General features: G+C 47.0%; 3 protein-coding genes across 5 annotated transcripts in view; 1 reads left to right on the top strand and 2 right to left on the bottom strand.

Annotated features, from left to right (window-relative positions):
- CMSS1 (cms1 ribosomal small subunit homolog) overlaps nucleotides 1–21226 on the top strand; it is a 1297886-nt gene that overhangs the window by 987395 nt on the left and 289265 nt on the right. The gene's annotated exons all lie outside the window — the stretch shown is intronic.
- Nucleotides 1–21226, bottom strand: part of FILIP1L (filamin A interacting protein 1 like) — a 946987-nt gene that overhangs the window by 905097 nt on the left and 20664 nt on the right. The gene's annotated exons all lie outside the window — the stretch shown is intronic.
- LOC146805175 (uncharacterized) overlaps nucleotides 1–21226 on the bottom strand; it is a 66468-nt gene that overhangs the window by 40898 nt on the left and 4344 nt on the right. Inside the window, exons 2-3 of the mRNA XM_085620663.1 lie at nucleotides 16465–17001; nucleotides 11304–11860 (exon numbers count right to left, since the gene is read on the bottom strand). Of these exons, the coding sequence (XP_085476789.1) occupies nucleotides 11304–11860; nucleotides 16465–17001 (1094 nt within the window). The remainder of the gene's footprint in view (nucleotides 1–11303; nucleotides 11861–16464; nucleotides 17002–21226) is intronic.

Raw genomic sequence — 21226 nt, 5'->3', positions numbered from 1 at the left:
TTGTGTTTGTGTTCGGTTCACAAGAACCTCTACTGCATGTGGTACTTGTACTGTCAATGGGTGTCCTAATACTATGGCATCGCTTTGTCTGATTGCTAAAGCTGTCGCTGCCACTGATTTCAGGCATGCAGGCAAAGCCTGAGCTACGGGATCTAATGTACTGGAAAAATAAGCACATGGCTTGCGTGATCCTGCTTGATCCTGAGTGAGTACTGACAAGGCAGTACCTTCGCGTTCTGTAACAAAGAGTGTAAAATGTTTGCTATAACATGGTGTTGCTAAAACAGGTGCTTGACATAAAGCTTCCTTTAGGCTTTCAAAAGCTTGTGTATGTTCCTGAGTCCAAGGGAGAACAGTCGATGTGGCTGCCTCCTGTGTGGTTAACTGAATGAGTGGTTTTGCTAGAAATGCGTACTGAGGGATCCACTGCCTACAATATGAAGTGAGGCCTATGAAAGCTCGCACCTCCTTTTGTGTCTGGGGTATTGACATGTTAGCAATTAACTGGATGCGATCTGGTGTAAGCTGCCTTCCCTCCTTGGACAGCGAGTGACCAAGATAAATAACTCGCTGAACACAGAATTGCAGCTTAGAAGGGGACACCTTGTGCCCCTTGTCGGCTAGGAAATGTAAAACTGTCAGAGAAGCTTTTTCACATTCTGGCTCGCTTCTCGCGGTGATCAGCAGATCATCGACATATTGAAGCAGTGCAGTATTGACTGGCATGTGGATACTGTCGAGTTCTCGTTTCAGTGCTTGGCTATAGATGCTGGGGCTTTCTGTAAATCCTTGGGGAGCGCGTGAGAATTTAAAACTGCGCCCATTTAAACTGAATCCGAACAAGTATTGGCTTTCCGGATCTATTGGGACGCTGAAAAAGGCATTCTTGAGATCAATTACAGTAAAGAATGTTGCTTCGGAATCAATTGCTGTCAATAATGATGATATATCAGGGACCACAGGGAATTGTGGTACAATACACTTGTTTAGTTCACGCAAATCAATAACCAATCGGTACACTGGTGGGGCAGTAGGATCAGTTCGTTTAAGAATCGGAATTATCGGTGAATTACATACATTGGAGTCTGTTTCTACAACTACTCCTTGGGCAATTAGTTCATCAATGATTTTCAGCAAAGCCACTACAGCATCATGCGGTAACTTGTATTGTCGCATTCGTGGTAGTACCACTCCTGCTTTCAGTGTGACTCGATAGGGTGTAATGGTCATGCAGCCAACATCCGTAGGGCCTTGTGCCCATAGATGTACTGGTAAAGTCTGTAGTCGGGGATCCATGTCTCTAGACACATAGTGACCTTTAAAATCACGCAAAAACAACCTTACTCCTTCCGGAGAACAACATATTATGGCTCCTAGTGCTTTCAGAGTTTTAATTCCTAACAGATTTTCTGGGCATGATTTAGTAAGCAATAAATCTGTAGTTCGTGTCAAAGGTCCTATCGTAAGTGGTAGAGGCTGTGATACTTCATTAACAATAGGTTTTCCCGAAAAACCAAGGGAAACATTTTGAGAGCCTGAGAGGGGTGCCCCTGGAACTTCACTACGTTTTATGGTTGTTCGACTTGCCCCTGTATCGAGTAAGAATTTTCTATCTTGACCTAATAATTCACTATGTACATAAGGTCCTTCTTGATCTACAGGAATCTCGATAAGCGGTAAGTCAACTTCCCTCTCTAGGCTGGTTCATGCGTAACGCTGATACTCAGGGTATTCATACTGTGCAGTCTGATACATTTGTCGTGTTGTAGTTTGTGTGGCAGTAGCAGGCAACGGTGGTGCAGCTGGCACAAACTGTATGGGTTGCTGTGAGGCTGGCATGGACTGTTGCTGAACTGGCATGGACTGTCCATGCTGCATAGCTCCTTGTTCATTCTGATCTTGTCTAACTAATCGTGGTCTCTCCTTTGCAATACCTGTAGCTATATTACGTTTCAGGACTGGACAATCGTGTACATAATGGCCTAGTTGTTTACAGTAATTGCAGGTTCCTTTTACAGGAACTGCAGAATCACCAGAATGTGTCACACCCTTTTTGTGACCATCTGCTGGTACTGTCTGAGAAACTAGCATTTTCATTTTTGTATCCTTCATGCGTCTATGCTCGTGTTCTTGTTCATCCCTAATTCTATTGTGATGATACTGTAACATTTGTAGCATTTGCGACGGAGTGTTACTTTGCCAGGTACTCTCGAATTTCAATATTCTATTCTTTACTGGAGGTAATGCATTTTCCACTAATTTTGTCACAAATAAATGTGGATATGAATCACTACTTGCTTTTATACCGCTATTTATACCAAAACATTTTTCAAATCGAGCATAATAATCGCTTGTGTCTTCATCTTGTTTTTGTTTGCAGGCTGTGATTGCACCCCAATCTTCCTTTTTTGTAGTTAATAAACGTGGCAGTACCTGTACTAGTAAACCTGGTAACAGTTTAACTTTATCCCCGAGCCCTGAACCTGCAGTTCGGGCCCTTTCTTCCTCTGCTAATGCTGTCCAGTCTATCTTTTGGTCTCCCACTTCCCACTCTTTTTCTTTCAGTTTTTCATAGATGCCAGCAGGCAAAAGCACCTTTAATATCGTCATAATATCAGGAAAGGTGTACTCTCCCATCAGTAACATATCTTTAATTTCTCGGTGGAAACCCGCTGGGTCTTTATCATGGCTAGGTACTACTTTCTTCATTTCTAATAATTCCATTTTTGATATGGGTGTGTAAACAAATACACGGTGAAACTCATTGTCTTCGCCTTTTATTGGGTGCACTTCTCGTAAAGGATTTTGTCTATCCATATAGTACGGCGTTCTTTCTTTGTGGGGCAGCGAGAGAGAATCCGGACTTATAAAAAGGACATACTGTTTACGTGACACTAATATCTCTTTAATTAGCTTGTTACTAGAACCTCTCCATCTGTACGTGAGTAGTTCCGTTAATATATCAGGTAAAGGACCAGGGTCAGCATGTTGGCTCTTATATAATATGAGGAGTTGCTGAATCATATAGATTCCAGCTAAACGTTGTTCATCTGTACTGAGATTGAGAAACGTGTGTGCTACGGTCTCATCACCGTATTTTTCAGGACTAACGATCCAGTGAACGGCTGATCTGGCTAATTCTTGCTCATCCATAGAATCGAGGAGGTGGTAACCCCTTCGTTCTCGTAGTATTTTATCTGCGGCTTGAAACGAATGTTCAGGAGACTTCAGATTTATTACAGGCGTCGGATACGTTCTGTTATTATTTGGGCATACAGAGTGTATGGGATCAGAAAAACATCTAGCATTATCACAGGATCTTCCTCTGCCTACATAGGCTATGGTCTCTGACTGTCTTGCGGAATTCCCTGATTCGGACATTTCATCTTGCTCATACTCGTCTGTTCCCAATCTTTCTTCATGAATACGCTCTATTTCTTTACGGATTTTTCGGCACATGGCTATTATACAATTTTGCTTATCGTGTCTCCCTTCTGATATATTCTGACTCCATCTTGTAAGAGTAAGCATTGCATTCGGGTCTACCCCCGGACGATCTTGATTTCTGATCACACAGTTTATGAGGAAACGTAACAGTTCCCCCTGTATTTCTACTTTCTGGAATTCCATAGCTCTGTTAATACATCCTGGATCTCGTCCTGTTTGAACAAAATGATATATGTTATCTAGATGCGTAGTCATTCCTGGTAACCTTGCTAAATACTCTGCGGCTCGCCTGATACGTAATGATGCCAGGACCATTTCGTCCTCTTTACCAACCACCGGGTCATATCTACAATTTACAAGGAGTTCCTTAAGCGTACGTTCACTTACGAACTTAGGTGTACGTGAATGTGCTGACTCTTGAAAAACAAGTTTATTTATTCTAGGTGGTGTGAAGGTACTGCTAGCACCTCCCGTGGCCCTATCTGGGGCGTCGGGTGTGAATGGGTTCGTCGAACGTGACACAGCAACTATGGGTGTCGATACCCCTGTAGAGTCGACTGCGGAGACAGATGCGGAAACAGATGTGCTTGCCGAAGCTTGCGTCGGGACTTGCTGTTGCACGGGTACAGATACCTGATCCTGACGTTGAACTCCTCCGCCAGACGGTCTATGTGGTGTGGCGTTAGCATACTCGGGGGCTGCGTCGTCTAGATATGAGGAAAGAAAAACATCCTCTGCGGTTCTGGGATGCCCTTTTGGATGTACCTTAATTGGAAATAATGGGGGTGGCAAGTCTTTTGGCACCTCCGTAACAGCCTTAGGCAGTCCTTCGGCTAGAAGGGGATACATACCATTCATAAGAGCATTCCTTTGCCTATTTACTTGTTCTGATTTCACTCGGATACCTTCCTCAATTAATAGATTTTCTTGAACTTTATTTGAACTTTCTTTACTCCTATCTTCTTGTCTACGTGCTTTTTCTGTTCGTCTATGAGATTCTTTACGCCATAACTCGACAGCGTCTTTCTGTGACTGTCTGACCTTTCTTTTCCATAACTCTTCCTCCACTTTCATGATGCACTCTGCATCCCAGGTTCCCGCTGCGGGCCACCTTTGACTTTCTGGTAATCCCTTGGTATAATCTACCCATAGATCAAGAAACAATATGGCATCTAAGCCATGCTTATGGTACATGAAATGCCCTGGAGTGTCTCTAGGAGGAATAGGAACTGCTTCTTCAAGCACCCCTTTTCTGGTAGTAATCTGTCTTAACTTCGAGAAGAGCGGCATATTGACAACTGATCTGATACTTACTCTTGAACTTACTTAATACGGGAAAAACACAATAATGAACAGTGAACAATGAACAATCATTCATACCACAATATGCAAGACATTTTCTGAATACTTTAAACATTAAACATTAAACATTTAATAATGGTCGACAATGATGACAGTCTGCTTAACTAATCACCACGCTGAATTCTTGACAATAACTGAATACTTCGGAATACTTGATATACTGCTAAACAGTACATATACACTGCTAAACAGTGCAGACCGGATTTGTGTACCCAAATCCGTCTTGACCGGCACAACCTATGTGCGCGTCAACACGCCTCCCCGGCGATGGTACTCACCGAGTAGCTCCTTGAAACGGAAGGCCTCAGAGAATGGACAGGACTCGACGACTGCGGACATCGGACCCTCTGGACGTCGGGATTTCGGAAAACCTGGTGGGCCTCTGTATACCTCGGATCTTGCTCTCTCAGCTAGGCTCTGGTCGGGATACTTCGCACTTCTCACCGCCTCGTCTGGGTTGATCGCAGCCTCAGTCGCCCCCGCTTGACCGGAGGGAGCTTACAGGAAATCCTGCTGGTACGCGTTTATGGTCCGTCCAGCTGTGGCAGGAGACCGGGCCTGCAACGCACCGCCGGCGCGTGAGATGAGAAAGTGTCCCTGTTCGGGCGCCATTATGTGGTAAATAAAAATACCGGACTGAATTTCATACGGGATCTTAAATAAAGTAAAATAGCTCAAAATAACAAGAGGCAGAATCCGTGGTATAAGAGGTTTTCTAAATGGGCTTTATTCCATTCAAAATGGCCGACTCGAGTCGCGGCCTTCAGGTTCCGTCACCACGAGGGTTCAGGAAGTGAAGTACAATAATTTATTGATAGACATGTATTTTTATAATAAGTACATTACAATGAAACGAATGTAGAAGGCGTAACATTTGATAAGAAAAAATGACGTGACAGTGACATAATCGAAACTAGGCGTAATAAGGAATAAAAGAAACATGATTGGTTAGGATTATCAGACATAGGTGGATCTATAAGATAATACTTGGCATAGATGCGCGCGCAGCAGTATGACGTATAATTGACGTGCAACTAGGGGGTGAAGGGGACTTGACATTAACTCTACATATGGAGACGAAAAGTCTGAGGGGTCAAGTCAACCTAATCCCAAATCATATCTAACATCCTATGTTTAAAGAACTATGTTATCCACAAGGAAGAGACTTTCGGACAGAATCTATTCTATACTAACTGTGTGTGCGTGTACAAGCGTCTAAGTGTCTATATGAGATGCGAGGGGCAGAAAACTTTCCATGGCAACAGGGCTATGAATCACTCGCAGGAGGACGGAAAGGCTGAGTCCTTTGCTTGTGAGCTAAAGGAAATGTTTACTTAAATCACTAGACAGGAATGCATCGGCTGAAGAGCAAAATAGATAATTCGAAGGTGAAATACAACTTCTTGGCAGACAGGCGAAAACTGGCCGAGGCAGGCACCGTTAGCTGCACAGGGAGTAGGACAAAGTTCATGGATACAGATGCGAGCTCAAGCTGAAGCTGCCAGAGGCTGAGAGCAGGGAAAGGCTTTGAGGACAGAATCGGGCCTACTTGCCTGAACTGTAAAAATGGAGTAACTTAGCCATATAAAGTCGGTGGCCTGTCATGCTTAGGAATCGAATATCCAGCCCATAGATGGCGGATCTGACAGAGAACATGTCGACGGTAGACACACATATGTTTGCGTCTTAGAAACTGGAACTGGAGGGAACATACATGTACTTGTAACATGCATATAGAACCGTTGGGGTCCAAGATAGGGGACATAACTGATCAGGAAAATCCACATTTCCACAATATACCCCTAGGGGTGACAGTGTTGTGCTTTTCAAATGTTGTAGATTGATTGAGGATATACAGGTGCCTCAACTCAGACAGAATGGATTAGGCTCTTTGTATCACGTTCGATTCAAATTATTAATACAATATGTGCTCAAGTACATGTGATCATAATGACCTTCAGCATAGACACATGTTGGCTGAATGTATGCAAGAGTATTAGGCTACACACGCAGGATAAAAATACAAAGACTGGTCCTCATTACTAGTGGCAGCAAATATGGGTGGGATTCTGACACTCGTTGTGGGTATTACCCATTCTGAAACAAAATGTACAATTGCTAGATTTTACTCCAGGGGTACGAACTGGAATCAGAGACTCCTTACACCTGGTATCTCCTCACCAAAATCCTGCAAACTCAGAGTGACGGTCTGAGGAAACTCAGTTGTGGTTATTGTTAACTGCGCCACAAATTCAGACCTCCTGGACTGAAGTCTGATCTCCTGATCGCATAGGTTTGCTCTCTATTTAAAGTCACCTCAGTTTTGTTGCAAGTGGAGTAGTCGACAAAACTACGAAACACATTCTGTAGTCTCCTACCGTTTGCATGGGCAACACAGCATCCTCTGTGTATAAAACCATGGGCCCTCCATTTCTTTTTAAAGTTTGGTCCCTAAGCTGAGTACTTTCTAAAAGAAAATTAAATCAAAGTGAGTACACATTCTTGCGATGGTGTTTTCTAAATAGTATTCGCTGCAGTTTTTGACTCATATGGTGGAGTGTAATTTGTAGGAACACGCACACAACAGTAGCAGGTAAGCTTCTTCTTTATTGAGAGCAAGCAGAAGACGCCTGTCTCCCTTCGCAACTTCCAGCAACTGTCACGAGTTTACCAGATATTCTAGAACTGTGGCATCCTGTTACTTGGCAATAAATCCCATCCTCGTCGCCAAATTGTAGGAACACACATACAACAGTAGCAGGCAAGCTTCTTTATTGAGAGCAAATAGGAGACGCATGTCTCCTTTCGCAACTTCCAGCAACTATCTTGAGTTTACCAGATATTCTAGAACTGTGGCATCCTGTTTCTTGGTTAGATGAAACCAGGATACCACATAATTAAACAACTTTTCCCAAAAGCGCTGCTTCTTTGCCCTGCACCACATTGTACACTGGCTCTGGGACTTGATTTAGGTTGAAATCGATATCTATAACATGACTAGGATTAAAATAGCAGCCAAGTCGTAACATATTCACAGCAAGCTTTGAATGACAGAAAGGTAATTGATAGCATTAATGTGTAGCAATCACCCAAAGCAGTAGCGTAACTTACATTTTACAAGTGATCACAATTTATATTTGCCTTCACGTTCTGAAAATTAAACTCGCAGGTATCGGATAGGTGCACGTGTTCTCAGGTATTACCGAAATTCCTTTTTCATTTGAAGAACAGTGCAGCCTTGAAAGAGCTTTCTAAAACCAGTATTTCATTTACAAGGAACAGTATACTGACATTTTTAAATGTATATTTGAAGCTGATCGAATACTGCAAACGTTAGAACTGTAAACGAAGAAAATGTGCCACACTGATCATTCTGAATGTGTATTTTTTTTTATTTTTATTTCATATAGTTTTTATTGAGTTTTAAGTAAGTATAAGCAACACAAAGAGAGAGGTAAAAGAAAATAAATTTGCAAGAGAAGTGCAGTAACACTGCACCAATATATAAGGGTTAGAGCGAAGAGTGAAGGGGGTAAGACGGTGCAACGTTTACATCAGTGGTTTTTCAGTACCTCAGTAGTGGTACTATTTTCTGTCATATGCGAACATAGCTTGAGCAGAGCTTAAATACACCAGTAACATTCACTTCAGTTATTTGGTGTTTTAAATGTGTTTTCTAAATAGACTCCACTTACGCTCGGGTACATTTCAAGCAACTCTTGCATTCTGAAAGATGAGATGGACTTGCAGGGATCCGCCAGAAATACAGTTCTTAGAAAGGCCTCTGAAGCAAAGTGTGGCTTTAAAACGAGCAGGAGCGCGGCACGCCAGCAGTTTTGACAGATCAGCTTGGGACAGCCTGCTTCCCTGCCAGACACGACTGTGAGGCCACCCCGGAAGTGGAATAGTACCTCCCTGTTTGACCCCCTCTCATGCTATTAAAGACGATGGCCAGAATGGCGCTGCCCGTCCAGCGCTTTTCCTTTCGCACTTTGTCTCTAGAGCTCCCGATCCCTCTCCATTAACCCAGGCTGCTGTGCGGTCCCAGTCCTAGTTTTATTTGTTCTTTGATTCTTGATAGTTTATTGTGCATTTCCAGGTGCTCTGCATGTTTTGTGCTCAACGTGTCACCAATAGCCTAGGTTCTAGCTGCTCCAGAGCTGTTTGCTTCCAGGGACATATGAGCATCTTGTGGGCAATCAAGTAGCCAAATGTGTTTCTCACAGGCTATGTTGTGAGATGTTCTATGTTTTGTCAAGTAGCCTATTCCAGCTTAATGACAATGACGATAAACAGCATTTTCCCATCCCAGAGTCCCAGTGTCCAAATCAACAGATGTTTGGGTAAGGGGATGCATTTACTGCTTTGTATTTATATAGTGTCTGGTTACATGCAGAGGCACAACTAGAGTCAAATTTCGGGGGGGGGGGGCTAAGAAAATATTTCAGGGAGGGCTGATTCTTCAAGCAAAAGGCAGAGTGGAGCTGCAGGGGCTCTAAGCAGGGGTGAAAACCATCAAAGCCTCCTTAACAAGCAAAAGGTCTTTTAAAGACCTGTGAAGTGCTCGGTGCGGCTGTGTGTGTGCGCTCGGGAAGCTGTCTCATCCCGGGCAGCCAAACAGGACGGGAGTGGCTGAAGCCCTTTGAGTCCAATGGGCATTGCACGCCTGGTTACAGGTGATGGGTATGATGCAGTGGGGGATGGTGTGTGTTGTAGTGAGGCACCATACTGTATTGTGGGCTAATGTTGTGTTGGCGGATTTGTGGTGATTGTCGGTATATCATGATGTTGATTGTGCGATTCAGTGTTGGATTTTGTAGACAGCGTGATTAAGTTTCTTGTGGGGCATGAAGTTACTGGTTTGTTGCTGTACTCTATCTATGTGGTATGTACTATGATAAACGCTCGGTTGACTGGCCCTCTGATAGTTTTTGAAGAGTGAAATGCACTGATGCTGAGGTGGTGCTGTGCTGGTGCTGAGCTGGTGCTGGGGCTGAGGTGGTCCGGCAGTGGTTCTGAGATGGTGCTGAGGTGGTGTTGTACTGTTTACGTGCAGGATATATTGTTAACTAACCTCACATTACACGTCACATTTGGATAGCACGAGGAGGCAAACCTTGATATTGGTTTTATTTCACCAATGATTGAAACCTAAAAGAAAGCATCAAAAGTTGAAAGCGCTCGCAACTTAAAGCTGCTTCCATTTTCATAAAATGGAGCTATAACAGCATGTTTACCTCTTTAATCATATCCAAATAATCATGCTGTCAAAAGCGCAATGGAAAAAGTGTTGATCCTACTGTCGGCCGTCTTAAACTACACATCCATTAAGTAAGTATATTATTTAAGGTTTGAACATTTGAACTAATGAACCAAAAATGTTCTAGGATGCAAAACAAAATAGCCTCAGGCTGAAAAAGTGCTTGTGAAACCAAAGGTAGTGGAAAACAAGATAAGGATATGATTAGCAGCCCTCGGCTGAGGCCGTTCGGGAAGCCAAACAAGCCCAGGCAAAAGAAAAAGCAGTGCGTCGAAACGAACTTATATGGCCGATAGTGAATTGATCCATGTAACAGGGCTAGTCTTCAGACATGAGCAAAATAGCAAATGGAGAGACGAATGTAAATTATTCACCAAAAAAAGACAAAGGAATTTTGAAAGGGACATGAAGGAAAAAAGCAAAACGGATGGGCGTGCTGAAAGCCCATACAGTGGCTACAGTATGTCTCGAGAGACAGTACATGCGACTAGGCGAGACCTATAAAGGAAGAGATGAGCAAGGCCGCGCTGCACAACAAAAGACAGCACCTGGAGCCACTCATTAAATATGCACGTTGCCCTGTGGCAACGTCCCATAATGTCCTGCGGGCTGATTCTATGGCTGTAGTTTATATGGCCAGAAGCTTGTTGAAAAAGACTCAAACACATGGTATGTTTGAAAAAGCTTCATTTTCAAAGTGTTTTCACAATGCCTTGAACAATGCTTTATTTAAGAGTATTATTTACAATGTTATAAACAATGCTTCATTCAAAGAGGATTATTTACAATGCTTTATTTAAAGGTGTTGTTAATGCTGATAATAATGCATATGACGGAAAGGCTGTGTAGTGGGTTCAGGTGACAGATACGCAGGCTCAGGCTTTAGGAGGTTCTAGTAAGTTTTTATTCAACAGTTTACACCGTACTTCGTTCCCACTTCGGGACAGCTGCCTGGGGTAGGTGTTTTCGTTGGATGTCTTCCCGGGTCTTGGCGGTGGCTTGGAAGGGTGGTCCTGGTCTGGTCTCTCCGGTGTATCCGCCCCAAAAGATAAAGGAAAGCAGGTGTCAGACAAACGCTGGGTACTGTGGTGAGTTTAGGGCCAGGAGTGAGGGACCAAGTGTTGGGGAATAGTCGTTGCGTGCCTAAGTGCTCAGGGGAAGGTGCTGTGGTCTGATCGGAGCTGAACAGTCTACAGGCGGCTTTAATCAGGAACGTTTTCCCTTCCCCACCCACCCCGCAACTTTCCCTCGTACCTGCTCCAGCCACGCTCCTCCCCCGGGAACGTGGCAGGGCGCCTCACGGATACGTTGGCCTCCTGGCTTGTAGGTTTCTCCCCTCGTAGCTGTCACGTCGAGGTGGGATCTTCCGCCTTCCGTCCGGCCTCCGAGGTCAGCCCGTCTCCTCCACTCCAGCTCCGTCGTCTCCGCTCCCTTCCGCTCGGGCTCGTGCTCCTCCGATGTTCCGAAGTCTGCCTCACGCTCCTCCGCTCTCCTTCTCTCCGACTCCCGCTCCTCCAGTCTCCTTCTCACCGACTCCTGCTCCTCCAGTCTCCTTCTCACCGACTCCTGCTCCTCCAGTCTCCTTAGCTCTCTCTCGACCTCCGGGGAAACGCCGTCCGTCGTCTCTCTTCTCGGACTCTCCTTTGAAGTCCCGCCGATGAAGACGTCATCCGGGGGAGGGGCTTCCACGCAGGGAAACCCTGTCTTAAAGGTATGGTGCTCATCCTCTATCGTCCAATCGAGGTGATTGTACGGAGCCCAGTTGTCCAGCCGGGAAGGTCCCTCAGATGCCTGCGTGGTGAGAGAAGGGTTTTTAGCGCAATCAAGTGCTGGACAGTGACAGTCAGGGGTGTTTGTGGCACCGCTATCCCCTACCCCGTCACACACCTCCCCCCCTGGCGTCTCCCGATCGGGGAGAGGAAAGACCCGTGACAAGAAATCGGCGTTGCCGTTGTCCTTCCCTTTTCTATGTTTCACTGTGAATGCGTATGGTTGTAAAGACAAGAACCAGCGCAGTATGCGTGGGTTGGAGCTACGGTTCTGGTACATCCAGCGCAGAGGCGCATGATCTGTATATAACAGGAATGGCTTGCCCTCTAAATAGTAGTGTAACTTGTCAACGGCCCACTTGATGGCCAGACACTCTCTTTCTACCGTGGGATACTTGGTTTCCCTAGGGAAGAGCTTGCGGCTAACAAAGAGTACTGGATGTTCCAACCCGTCCGCCCCCTCCTGTGATAGAACAGCCCCGAGACCCAATTCGGAGTCAACCGTGGCCAGGATGAAGGTCTTAGAAAATTCTGGGGACGCTAGAATTGGTTGTGTGGTTATGGCTGTCTTTAGGGTCGTGAAGGCTTGTACTGCCTCCAGGGAGGGGTGTACCAGGTCTCGTGGTTTTGCGCTTTTCTGGAGCAGATCAGTAAGAGGGGCTGCTATGTCGGCAAATTTAGGTATAAACCGTCTGTAATACCCTATAAGTCCCAGGAATGCCCGCAGTTCTCTTTTAGACTGTGGGAAGGGGGTCCCATCAATGGCTTTCACCTTTTCCGTTTGTGGGGTTATTGTCCCGTCTCCCAGTACGAAACCCAGATAGTTCACGCGGTGGAACGCCGCCCTGGACTTCTTGGCGTTCACATGTAAGCCTGCTTTCTTCAGGGCGGTTAAGACGGTATCCACGTGTTGTAGGTGTTCCTGCCAGGTTCTACTGTGTATGACGATATCGTCAAGATATGCGGAACAGAAGGCCGTGTAGGGACTCAGGATGGCGTTCATGAGGCGTTGAAAGGTGGCAGGTGCCCCATGTAGACCGAAGGGAAGGACGGTGAACTCGTACAGTCCCTCCTCTGTGATAAATGCGGTCTTCTTCTTGTCGCTTTCTCGGAGGGGCACCTGCCAATACCCCTTCGTTAGGTCAAGTGTGGTGATGAATACCGCGTCCCCAAGTTTCTCGATCAATTCGTCCACCCGTGGAATGGGATAAGCATCAAATGTCGAAATGGCGTTTAATGCGCGGAAGTCCATGCAGAAACGCCGTGATCCGTCTGGTTTGGGCACCATCACAATAGGTGATGCCCACTCGCTCCTTGATGGCTGGATGACGCCCAATTGCAGCATGTCATAGACCTCCCGTCTTATGGCTTCTCGTCGGGCCGCAGGTATCCGGTATGGTCGTTGTTTCACAATTTTTCCTGGTTGGGTCTCAATGACGTGTTCCACCAACGTGGTTCTCCCTGGTAAATCGGAAAAAATGTCTTTAAACGGTTGCAGCGTCTCCATGAGTTCTTTCCTCTGTTGCGTGGAGATCTCTTTGTTCACCACAAGTTCTGTAATCTTGGAATCAGTATTCTGACCCGTGGGTATAAGGAACTGGGCATTTGTCGGTGGGGGTCCTATCCACTTCTTCAGCATGTTTATGTGATATGATTGGAGTTTTGTGGGGGATACCTGCAATCTATAGGTCGTATCCCCGATAGTCTCCCGGACTTCATAGGGATCCACCCACTCGTTTTTGTTCTTGTTGGCGATCGATGGCAGGAGGAGTAGAGCCCAGTCCCCCTTTTGTAACCTCCGGAGTTTCGTCCCCTGATCGTAGTACCGTTTCTGTTTCGTCTGCTGCTGTTCCAAATTGGAGCAGGCTAGGGCCTGTAGTTTTCCTAACTTGGACCTGAGTCGTTGGGTGTAGTCAAGAAGGGATCTCTGTTCTCGGTCTTCTTCGGACTCCCACACGTCTTTGGTTATCTCCAATAAAGAGCGAGGTTGTCGCCCGTACAACAATTCAAAAGCTGAACAGCCCAAACTGCTTTGTTTTTGTGCCCTTAAGACGTACAGCGCTAGGGGTAACAGACGGTCCCACTCCTGGCCCTCAGCCGTGAGCATTTTCTTTAGTGTTCCCTTTAGGCTTTGGTTATATCTCTCGACCAGACCGTCTGTCTGCGGATGATATACAGAGGTACGTAGGTGGTGTATATCCAAGGTTTTGCATACTTCTTTCATCAGTTTGGAGGTGAAGGGCGTACCTTGGTCCGTTAAGATCTCTTTAGGAAATCCCACGCGAGAGAACAACTCCACCATTTTCTCCGCGACATGCATTGTAGTCGGGGTGCGTAAAGGAAAGGCCTCGATGAATCTTGTGGCATAATCAACCACCACGAGGGCGTATAGGTGTCCTTTCGCTGATTTCGGCAGGGGTCCAATCAGATCCATTCCCACTCTCTCGAATGGTCTTCCGATTATGGGTAGAGGTCGTAACGGGGCCGCAGCGGGGCGGTGTGTGTTTTTCCTTTGGCATATCTCGCACTTCATGCAGTAGTTCTGAACATCTTTGTATATCCCTGGCCAGTAGAAGAACCTCGTTATGGTCTCTGTTGTTTTCTCCTTTCCGCTATGCCCTGCTGTAAGGTGTGCATGGGCAAAGAAAAGGACCTGTTCTCGGAAAGAAACGGGGACTAACAGCTGGGGAGTCCCTCCCTCTGCCCCCTCCCGATACAGTAACTCATTTTTAATAAAAAAACGGGGAAACTTTTTAACCTCCTGGTTTTGGGTCACATGGGCGCTCTCCCAGGCGTTAAATAGGGTGGTATCATTAGCCTGCGCGAACCGAAAACTGCGGTCCAAAACCCATGGTTCTGGGGACAGGAGAGCAGCCCTGTCGAACCTGCTCTCTAAAGGGGCTGTAGCCATAGACCCTGAAAACAGTGCCATAAACTCTGGGTTGTCCACCCCCAACAGCATCTCCTCGGGAAGGGACTTCACCACCCCCACTCTCACTGTACAGGGGCTTTTGTTCACGGGGTGTATAGTTATCTGGGCAAGGGGATACGGTCTCACGTCCCCGTGTACACAACGGATGTGGACCACTGCGCCTGGTAAATACTGGTGTGGGTGTATGAGATGGTCCTGTACCACCGACTGTCGACAGCCTGAATCTAACAAGGCTCTCACTGTCCTCCCGTTCAACTGCAAACTCACGTAGAATGAGCTCCCCATCTCGGCTGAGTACAGTACGGACCGTGGCAAGTATCCTACTTCCATCGGCTCCTCAGTGGACCGCTTCCTCGGGCAGAGCCTGGCTATATGACCCCAGTCCCCACAATCGAAGCACTGGGGCCCTCGGACCGGAGGGGGACCCTCCATCCGCATGGGCCGGGGTCTAGGGGGTTCAACAATGCTTCTCTGCTTCTTGTCTCCTTTTCCGAGATTGACTCCCTTTTGCCCCTTTTCTCCCTCCCATCCCAGGGACTTGGGTTGGGCTCTTGCATAGTTGGCGGCCATTTCTATGGCCTCATCTAACGTTAATCCGGAATGTTGCTTCAACCATCTCTGACTGGCGTACGGCAAAGCCTCCATGAACTGTTCTAGATATATTTTAGTCATCACGTCCTCCATTGTACTAGTCGACGGCTTCAGCCATTTGTCGGCGGCCATCTTGAGCCTGATGATCAGAGTTTTGGGGTTCTCTCCCGGTATCCCTCGTTCTTTCCGGAAGCGGATCCGGTAGGCCTCACCATCAAGCCCCAGATGGTTAAGTATAATTGTCTTAATGGTAGGATATGGGACTAGACCCGAGGGGTTGGCTAGCTGGTAAGCAAACTGGGCTTCTCCGGTCAATAGGGGAGCCAAAAAATGGGGCCACTTGTCCTCCGGCCACCCCAATGCTCTGGCGGCCCTCTCGAAGTTCATAAGAAAGACGTCGGGGTCTTCACCATGGACGTATTTCTGCAAGGAAATACCTGAGGGGTTAGGGATAGACAGGGGCCGGCGGTCTATGGGTACCGGTAGGGTAGGGACTGAGCTGGTCTTCTGTATACTGTCCAATTGAGCTGTTATGGTGTTTTGGAACAGGTCCCGGTCTGCCTGTGCTGACGTCATCTGTCGTTGGATTGCCCATTCCAATTTCTCCTGTCCCTGGACGAGGTGCTGGATTAGGGCGTCCATCTTTTCCATCCAGATGGACCTTGTGATGGTAAATCCCACTTCTGACACCAGTGTAGTGGGTTCAGGTGACAGATACGCAGGCTCAGGCTTTAGGAGGTTCTAGTAAGTTTTTATTCAACAGTTTACACCGTACTTCGTTCCCACTTCGGGACAGCTGCCTGGGGTAGGTGTTTTCGTTGGATGTCTTCCCGGGTCTTGGCGGTGGCTTGGAAGGGTGGTCCTGGTCTGGTCTCTCCGGTGTATCCGCCCCAAAAGATAAAGGAAAGCAGGTGTCAGACAAACGCTGGGTACTGTGGTGAGTTTAGGGCCAGGAGTGAGGGACCAAGTGTTGGGGAATAGTCGTTGCATGCCTAAGTGCTCAGGGGAAGGTGCTGTGGTCTGATCGGAGCTGAACAGTCTACAGGCGGCTTTAATCAGGAACGTTTTCCCTTCCCCACCCACCCCGCAACTTTCGCTCGTACCTGCTCCAGCCACGCTCCTCCCCCGGGAACGTGGCAGGGCGCCTCACGGATACGTTGGCCTCCTGGCTTGTAGGTTTCTCCCCTCGTAGCTGTCACGTCGAGGTGGGATCTTCCGCCTTCCGTCCGGCCTCCGAGGTCAGCCCGTCTCCTCCACTCCAGCTCCGTCGTCTCCGCTCCCTTCCGCTCGGGCTCGTGCTCCTCCGATGTTCCGAAGTCCGCCTCACGCTCCTCCGCTCTCCTTCTCTCCGACTCCCGCTCCTCCAGTCTCCTTCTCACCGACTCCTGCTCCTCCAGTCTCCTTCTCACCGACTCCTGCTCCTCCAGTCTCCTTAGCTCTCTCTCGACCTCCGGGGAAACGCCGTCCGTCGTCTCTCTTCTCGGACTCTCCTTTGAAGTCCCGCCGATGAAGACGTCATCCGGGGGAGGGGCTTCCACGCAGGGAAACCCTGTCTTAAAGGTATGGTGCTCATCCTCTATCGTCCAATCGAGGTGATTGTACGGAGCCCAGTTGTCCAGCCGGGAAGGTCCCTCAGATGCCTGCGTGGTGAGAGAACGGTTTTTAGCGCAATCAAGTGCTGGACAGTGACAGTCAGGGGTGTTTGTGGCACCGCTATCCCCTACCCCGTCACAGGCTGCAATGCTTTATTCATGATAAGGTGAGCACATGATTGCTGTGAGGAAACGGACCATTAGTTGTGTGGCCTGCACAAGTAATGGGTGCACATTCCCCCCTTCTCTGGGAATCAAACACCCCATTGCAGTTCTTGAGACTCAGGGTAGGGAAGCAGAGCGCAGTCCAAGCCTACTCAATTGGGATTTTGTGGGCTAGTAATCACCACTCACTGGCACGCAATAATAACACTCAATAAATGATTGTCCAGTAAATGCTTTCTCTTTACGAAAGGAAACATACATTTATTATGCACAGACTACCAAATACTACCCAGTAATTAAAAAATATATGTAAGGCTGTTGGAAATATCTTTGGTGACATTACATGTGACCCGTAAAGGATCATGACCCAAAAAATCATAGGAATACCCCCCCCCCCCACCCCCTTGATGTACAGTACAGTACGCAACCATATAGGGGGGTTTCACTTTACATCAGGTTAATGTACTACTTAAAGACCAGAATCACGTCATAATAACTCTTCATTCCATCGCTGAATTTAGTAATCAATATCCCTCTGTATTTATTATGAGCAATCAAGCATTTCAATCATTTGCTCACATCATTAATAAAGCATTGCAACATTTCAGGACAATGCATCACAATCCACATTAGCCACACTTTTAAATAATGCATGGTAACTAACCTCTTTAAATAAAGCATTGCTAAAAACCTTGTGAATAATACTTCTAAACAAAGAATTGTTCAAACCATTGTGAAAACACTAATTAAGCATTTTTCAAACATACACCATGTCTGTGTTTTTTAACAACCTACAGGCCACATACTCTGCAGCCTTAGACTCATCCCCAAGAGACTATGCACTGACAGCTTTAGAGCTAAAGCACCAGCCTTGAGATTACTAAAAAGAAACTCAAGGGAATTCCTAGGTTAGGAATCTTTGCTTAGACCCTCTCAACTTAGGGTTAGCACTTAGGTAACTTTTCTTTGGGGAGATCTGCTGCCCTCCTGCAGCCCCCCTACACTCTTTTTAAGAATTGGTGGTACCCCTGCTATCCTGGAGCCATCACGTTGCTAGAAACTTTTGGCTCAACAAACTCCACCGGGCATTATGGGGTACTCTCTCCCAGGAATGTGCATAAATAATTAGCGACCTCAGCCGCATTGTTTTGATGTTGCCATGTAGCCTCTTTGCTTTCCTTTTCTTTACCTTTTTTATTTCCCTGGGGGTGTCCTGTCCCACCCGGGCACACACATGCCTTTTTTTGTTTGGGGCAGCTGGGGGGGGAGTGGGTCCACCCCCAGCTGCTTGTCCGGTTCCCCATCTGGTTCTGTGCCTGGTCAGCTTTGTCCACGGCTGCCATGGGAGCCAGCAGCTCTTCTCTGCTGCCTGGTCCAGTGGGAGCTCTTCTTCAATGGTGGCCGCCTACTCCCCCCAAACACGGGCACGAAGAGTGGGGCAGGCCCACCACTGCGGGTGGCAGCACGGCAGCACTCCCCCTTTCTCCTCTTCTATGTTGGGGCACAGAGTTGGGATCCCAGGCCCCTTCTCCTCCTCGCCTTTATGTTATGAGACCCCAAAGATGTGGTCCCGACCCCCTCCCCTAGCCACCCAGAGCCTTTTCATTACGCCTCCTGGCCTGCAAGGCGGAACACTTTGTAGGGAGCTGGTTCCACCGACTTCTCGTGCCAGCCTTTACTCTTTGTTTTCCTCTGGTGCTTATTTCCTCCTGGGTGTAAAAGTCCAGTTGTTCTCCCAACTGTACCTCAGAGGGACCAGCTTCCCTGGTCCTTGGGAGAGACCCACTGGTTCTGGGATCAACTACAGTTGGAGTCCTTAATCCAGGTGGGCCTCAGAGGGTTCCTCACATGTGCAGCCCTCACAAGTGTGCACACACATGTGAACACATGTTCATGTGTAACCAGCCAAGTGCCCCTTATCCTTACTGCATCGGGGGAGCCTCATCTTAAAAGTCGGACACTGGCGGTAAACACGCACATCCCATTTACCGCTTGTAGTCGTCCGTTATTAGGCTCACGTACAGTAAAAATCCCCAAAACTTGGTGATCAAAAAGTGAAAAATTCGGACGGATTGCATTAGCAGAACCCATTTCATTACAGATGCCGCCATCAGCTGAATCCTATGGGGAAGAATTAGCCAGCACACATGGGCATTCTTGCCTAGTCAGGGTTAAAAAGTGACAAGGGATTCTGACAAGAGAGACCACTCACCAGTTGTCTGCTTATCCCAGATATGTTACACTGGCCGTCCCAAGACCTTACTTAACCATAAGGCCACCTCTCCCTACAGAGCAGCACTATGAACCCTCCTGGTTCTAGGTTGGATGCATCTAGGCCTAAATGGACTGAGCAGATCCAGATGTATCCTTACCCTGGGTCATGCAACACCATGCCCACCACACTCGCACTGGCAAGAGTTCAGTGCCTTAGCACTGATTCCTTCACACTAGACAGGTCTAAAACCTATCTCCCAGGTCGCTGGTTGTTCTCCTTCGGACGTTTATACAACCCAGTACCCTCACTACTTCAGGTCTCTCCACCCTAAATATACAGACTCCTTTGACTGGTTTATACACTGGGGACTGGGGCCCCCCATCTCCGGGCTACCGCCACCTAGGAGAACCTGGGGGAGCGCCATCGCGTGCTCCTGAGAAACCAGAAGGGGGCCCGGTATCCCAACTTCAGGCCCCAGAACCAGGATGGTGAAGGGGGAGCACCGACGTACTGCTCCCAGCAATGGTGGGCCTTCTCTGCTCCCCGTGCTAAAGTCTGGGGGATTGGGCAGCCACCACAGAGAAAGCACACCTTGCCTGCAGGAGCGGGCAGGGGAGAAGAGCTGTCATCTCCAGCACCGGCAGCAAGGGAGACTGGCGGCCAGGTGGGGAGCTGGCCGGAGCAGCCAGGGTTGGGCACCCCATCTGCCCCCAAAAAATAAGAGGCCTGGTGGGACCAAGCACCCCACGAAATATATAAAAAACAAAAAGGAAGGGGGAAAAAAAGAGAGCCATATGGCACAACAAAGGACGGCAGCTGGAGCCGCTCTGTACATATGCACGCTTCCTGTGAGGAAGCACACCATAATGCCCTGCAGGGCTAAAATTGGGAAAATACAATGCTTTATTTAAAAGTATTATTTTCAGTGTTATAAGCAGTGCTTCATTCAAAGATGATTGTTTACAATGCTTTATTTAAAGGTGTTGTTAATGCTGATAGTAATACATATGCCTGAAAGGCTGCAATGCTTTATTAATGATAATGTGAGTACGTGACTGCCATGCTGGATTATTCGTGAAAAGTGCAGCTTTTTTTGGTTACTGAAGTCAGTGATGGAATGAAGTATTATTATAACATGTTATTCTGGTCTTGAAGTGTGGTCACATTGACCTGATGAAAACGGACACTCCATATCTGGTTATATTCTGTACAGTGCGTGGAGGGGAGTGCTGTGATTTTTGGGGTCATAACCCTTTAGGGGTGTAATGTTGTCAAAGGCATTTTTACCAGCCTTATGTATATTTGTAAATTACTGCGTAGTATTAAGTAGTGTGTATGTAATAAATACACTTTTCCTTTTCTAAAGGAAAAGCATAGACTGGACAATCATATATTGAGTGCTATTGCTGTGTGCCAGCGAGTGGTGATTACTGGCCTACACCACCTCCCTTGAGTGGGCCTTGGACTGCCTTGCTTCACTACTCTGAGCAAGTGCTACAATGAGATGATTGGTTCCCAGTGATAGGGTGAATGTGAACCCATTACTTGTGGAGGCTACACAGTTAATGGCCTGTTTCCTCTCATTGATCCTTTTATAATTAACTGTTTATTACTTTGTGACTAGCATCTTTATAAAGATGTAACTACTGTCACTTTAGATGATGAATGGTTGGTGTAGCAGGAACATGATTGGTTTAATGCCTAAATTGGTTGTGTAAACTCTGCAGCAGAGGATGAGTTGTGAGTTTTCCAAATAGATGTACCTGGCTAACTTACTATGCATATTGGATTAATAACAGTTTTTAAAAAGTGATTGTTTAATAGTTGTCTTTTTTCTGTCTGTGTACTCCAGGAAATCTGTTCATAAATCGGTTCACACACTGATTATTTCTA

This window comes from Triturus cristatus, chromosome 8 (genome assembly GCF_964204655.1).
Source record: "Triturus cristatus chromosome 8, aTriCri1.1, whole genome shotgun sequence".
Classification (NCBI taxonomy): domain Eukaryota; kingdom Metazoa; phylum Chordata; class Amphibia; order Caudata; family Salamandridae; genus Triturus; species Triturus cristatus.
This window is presented reverse-complemented; position numbering and strand designations above follow the sequence as displayed.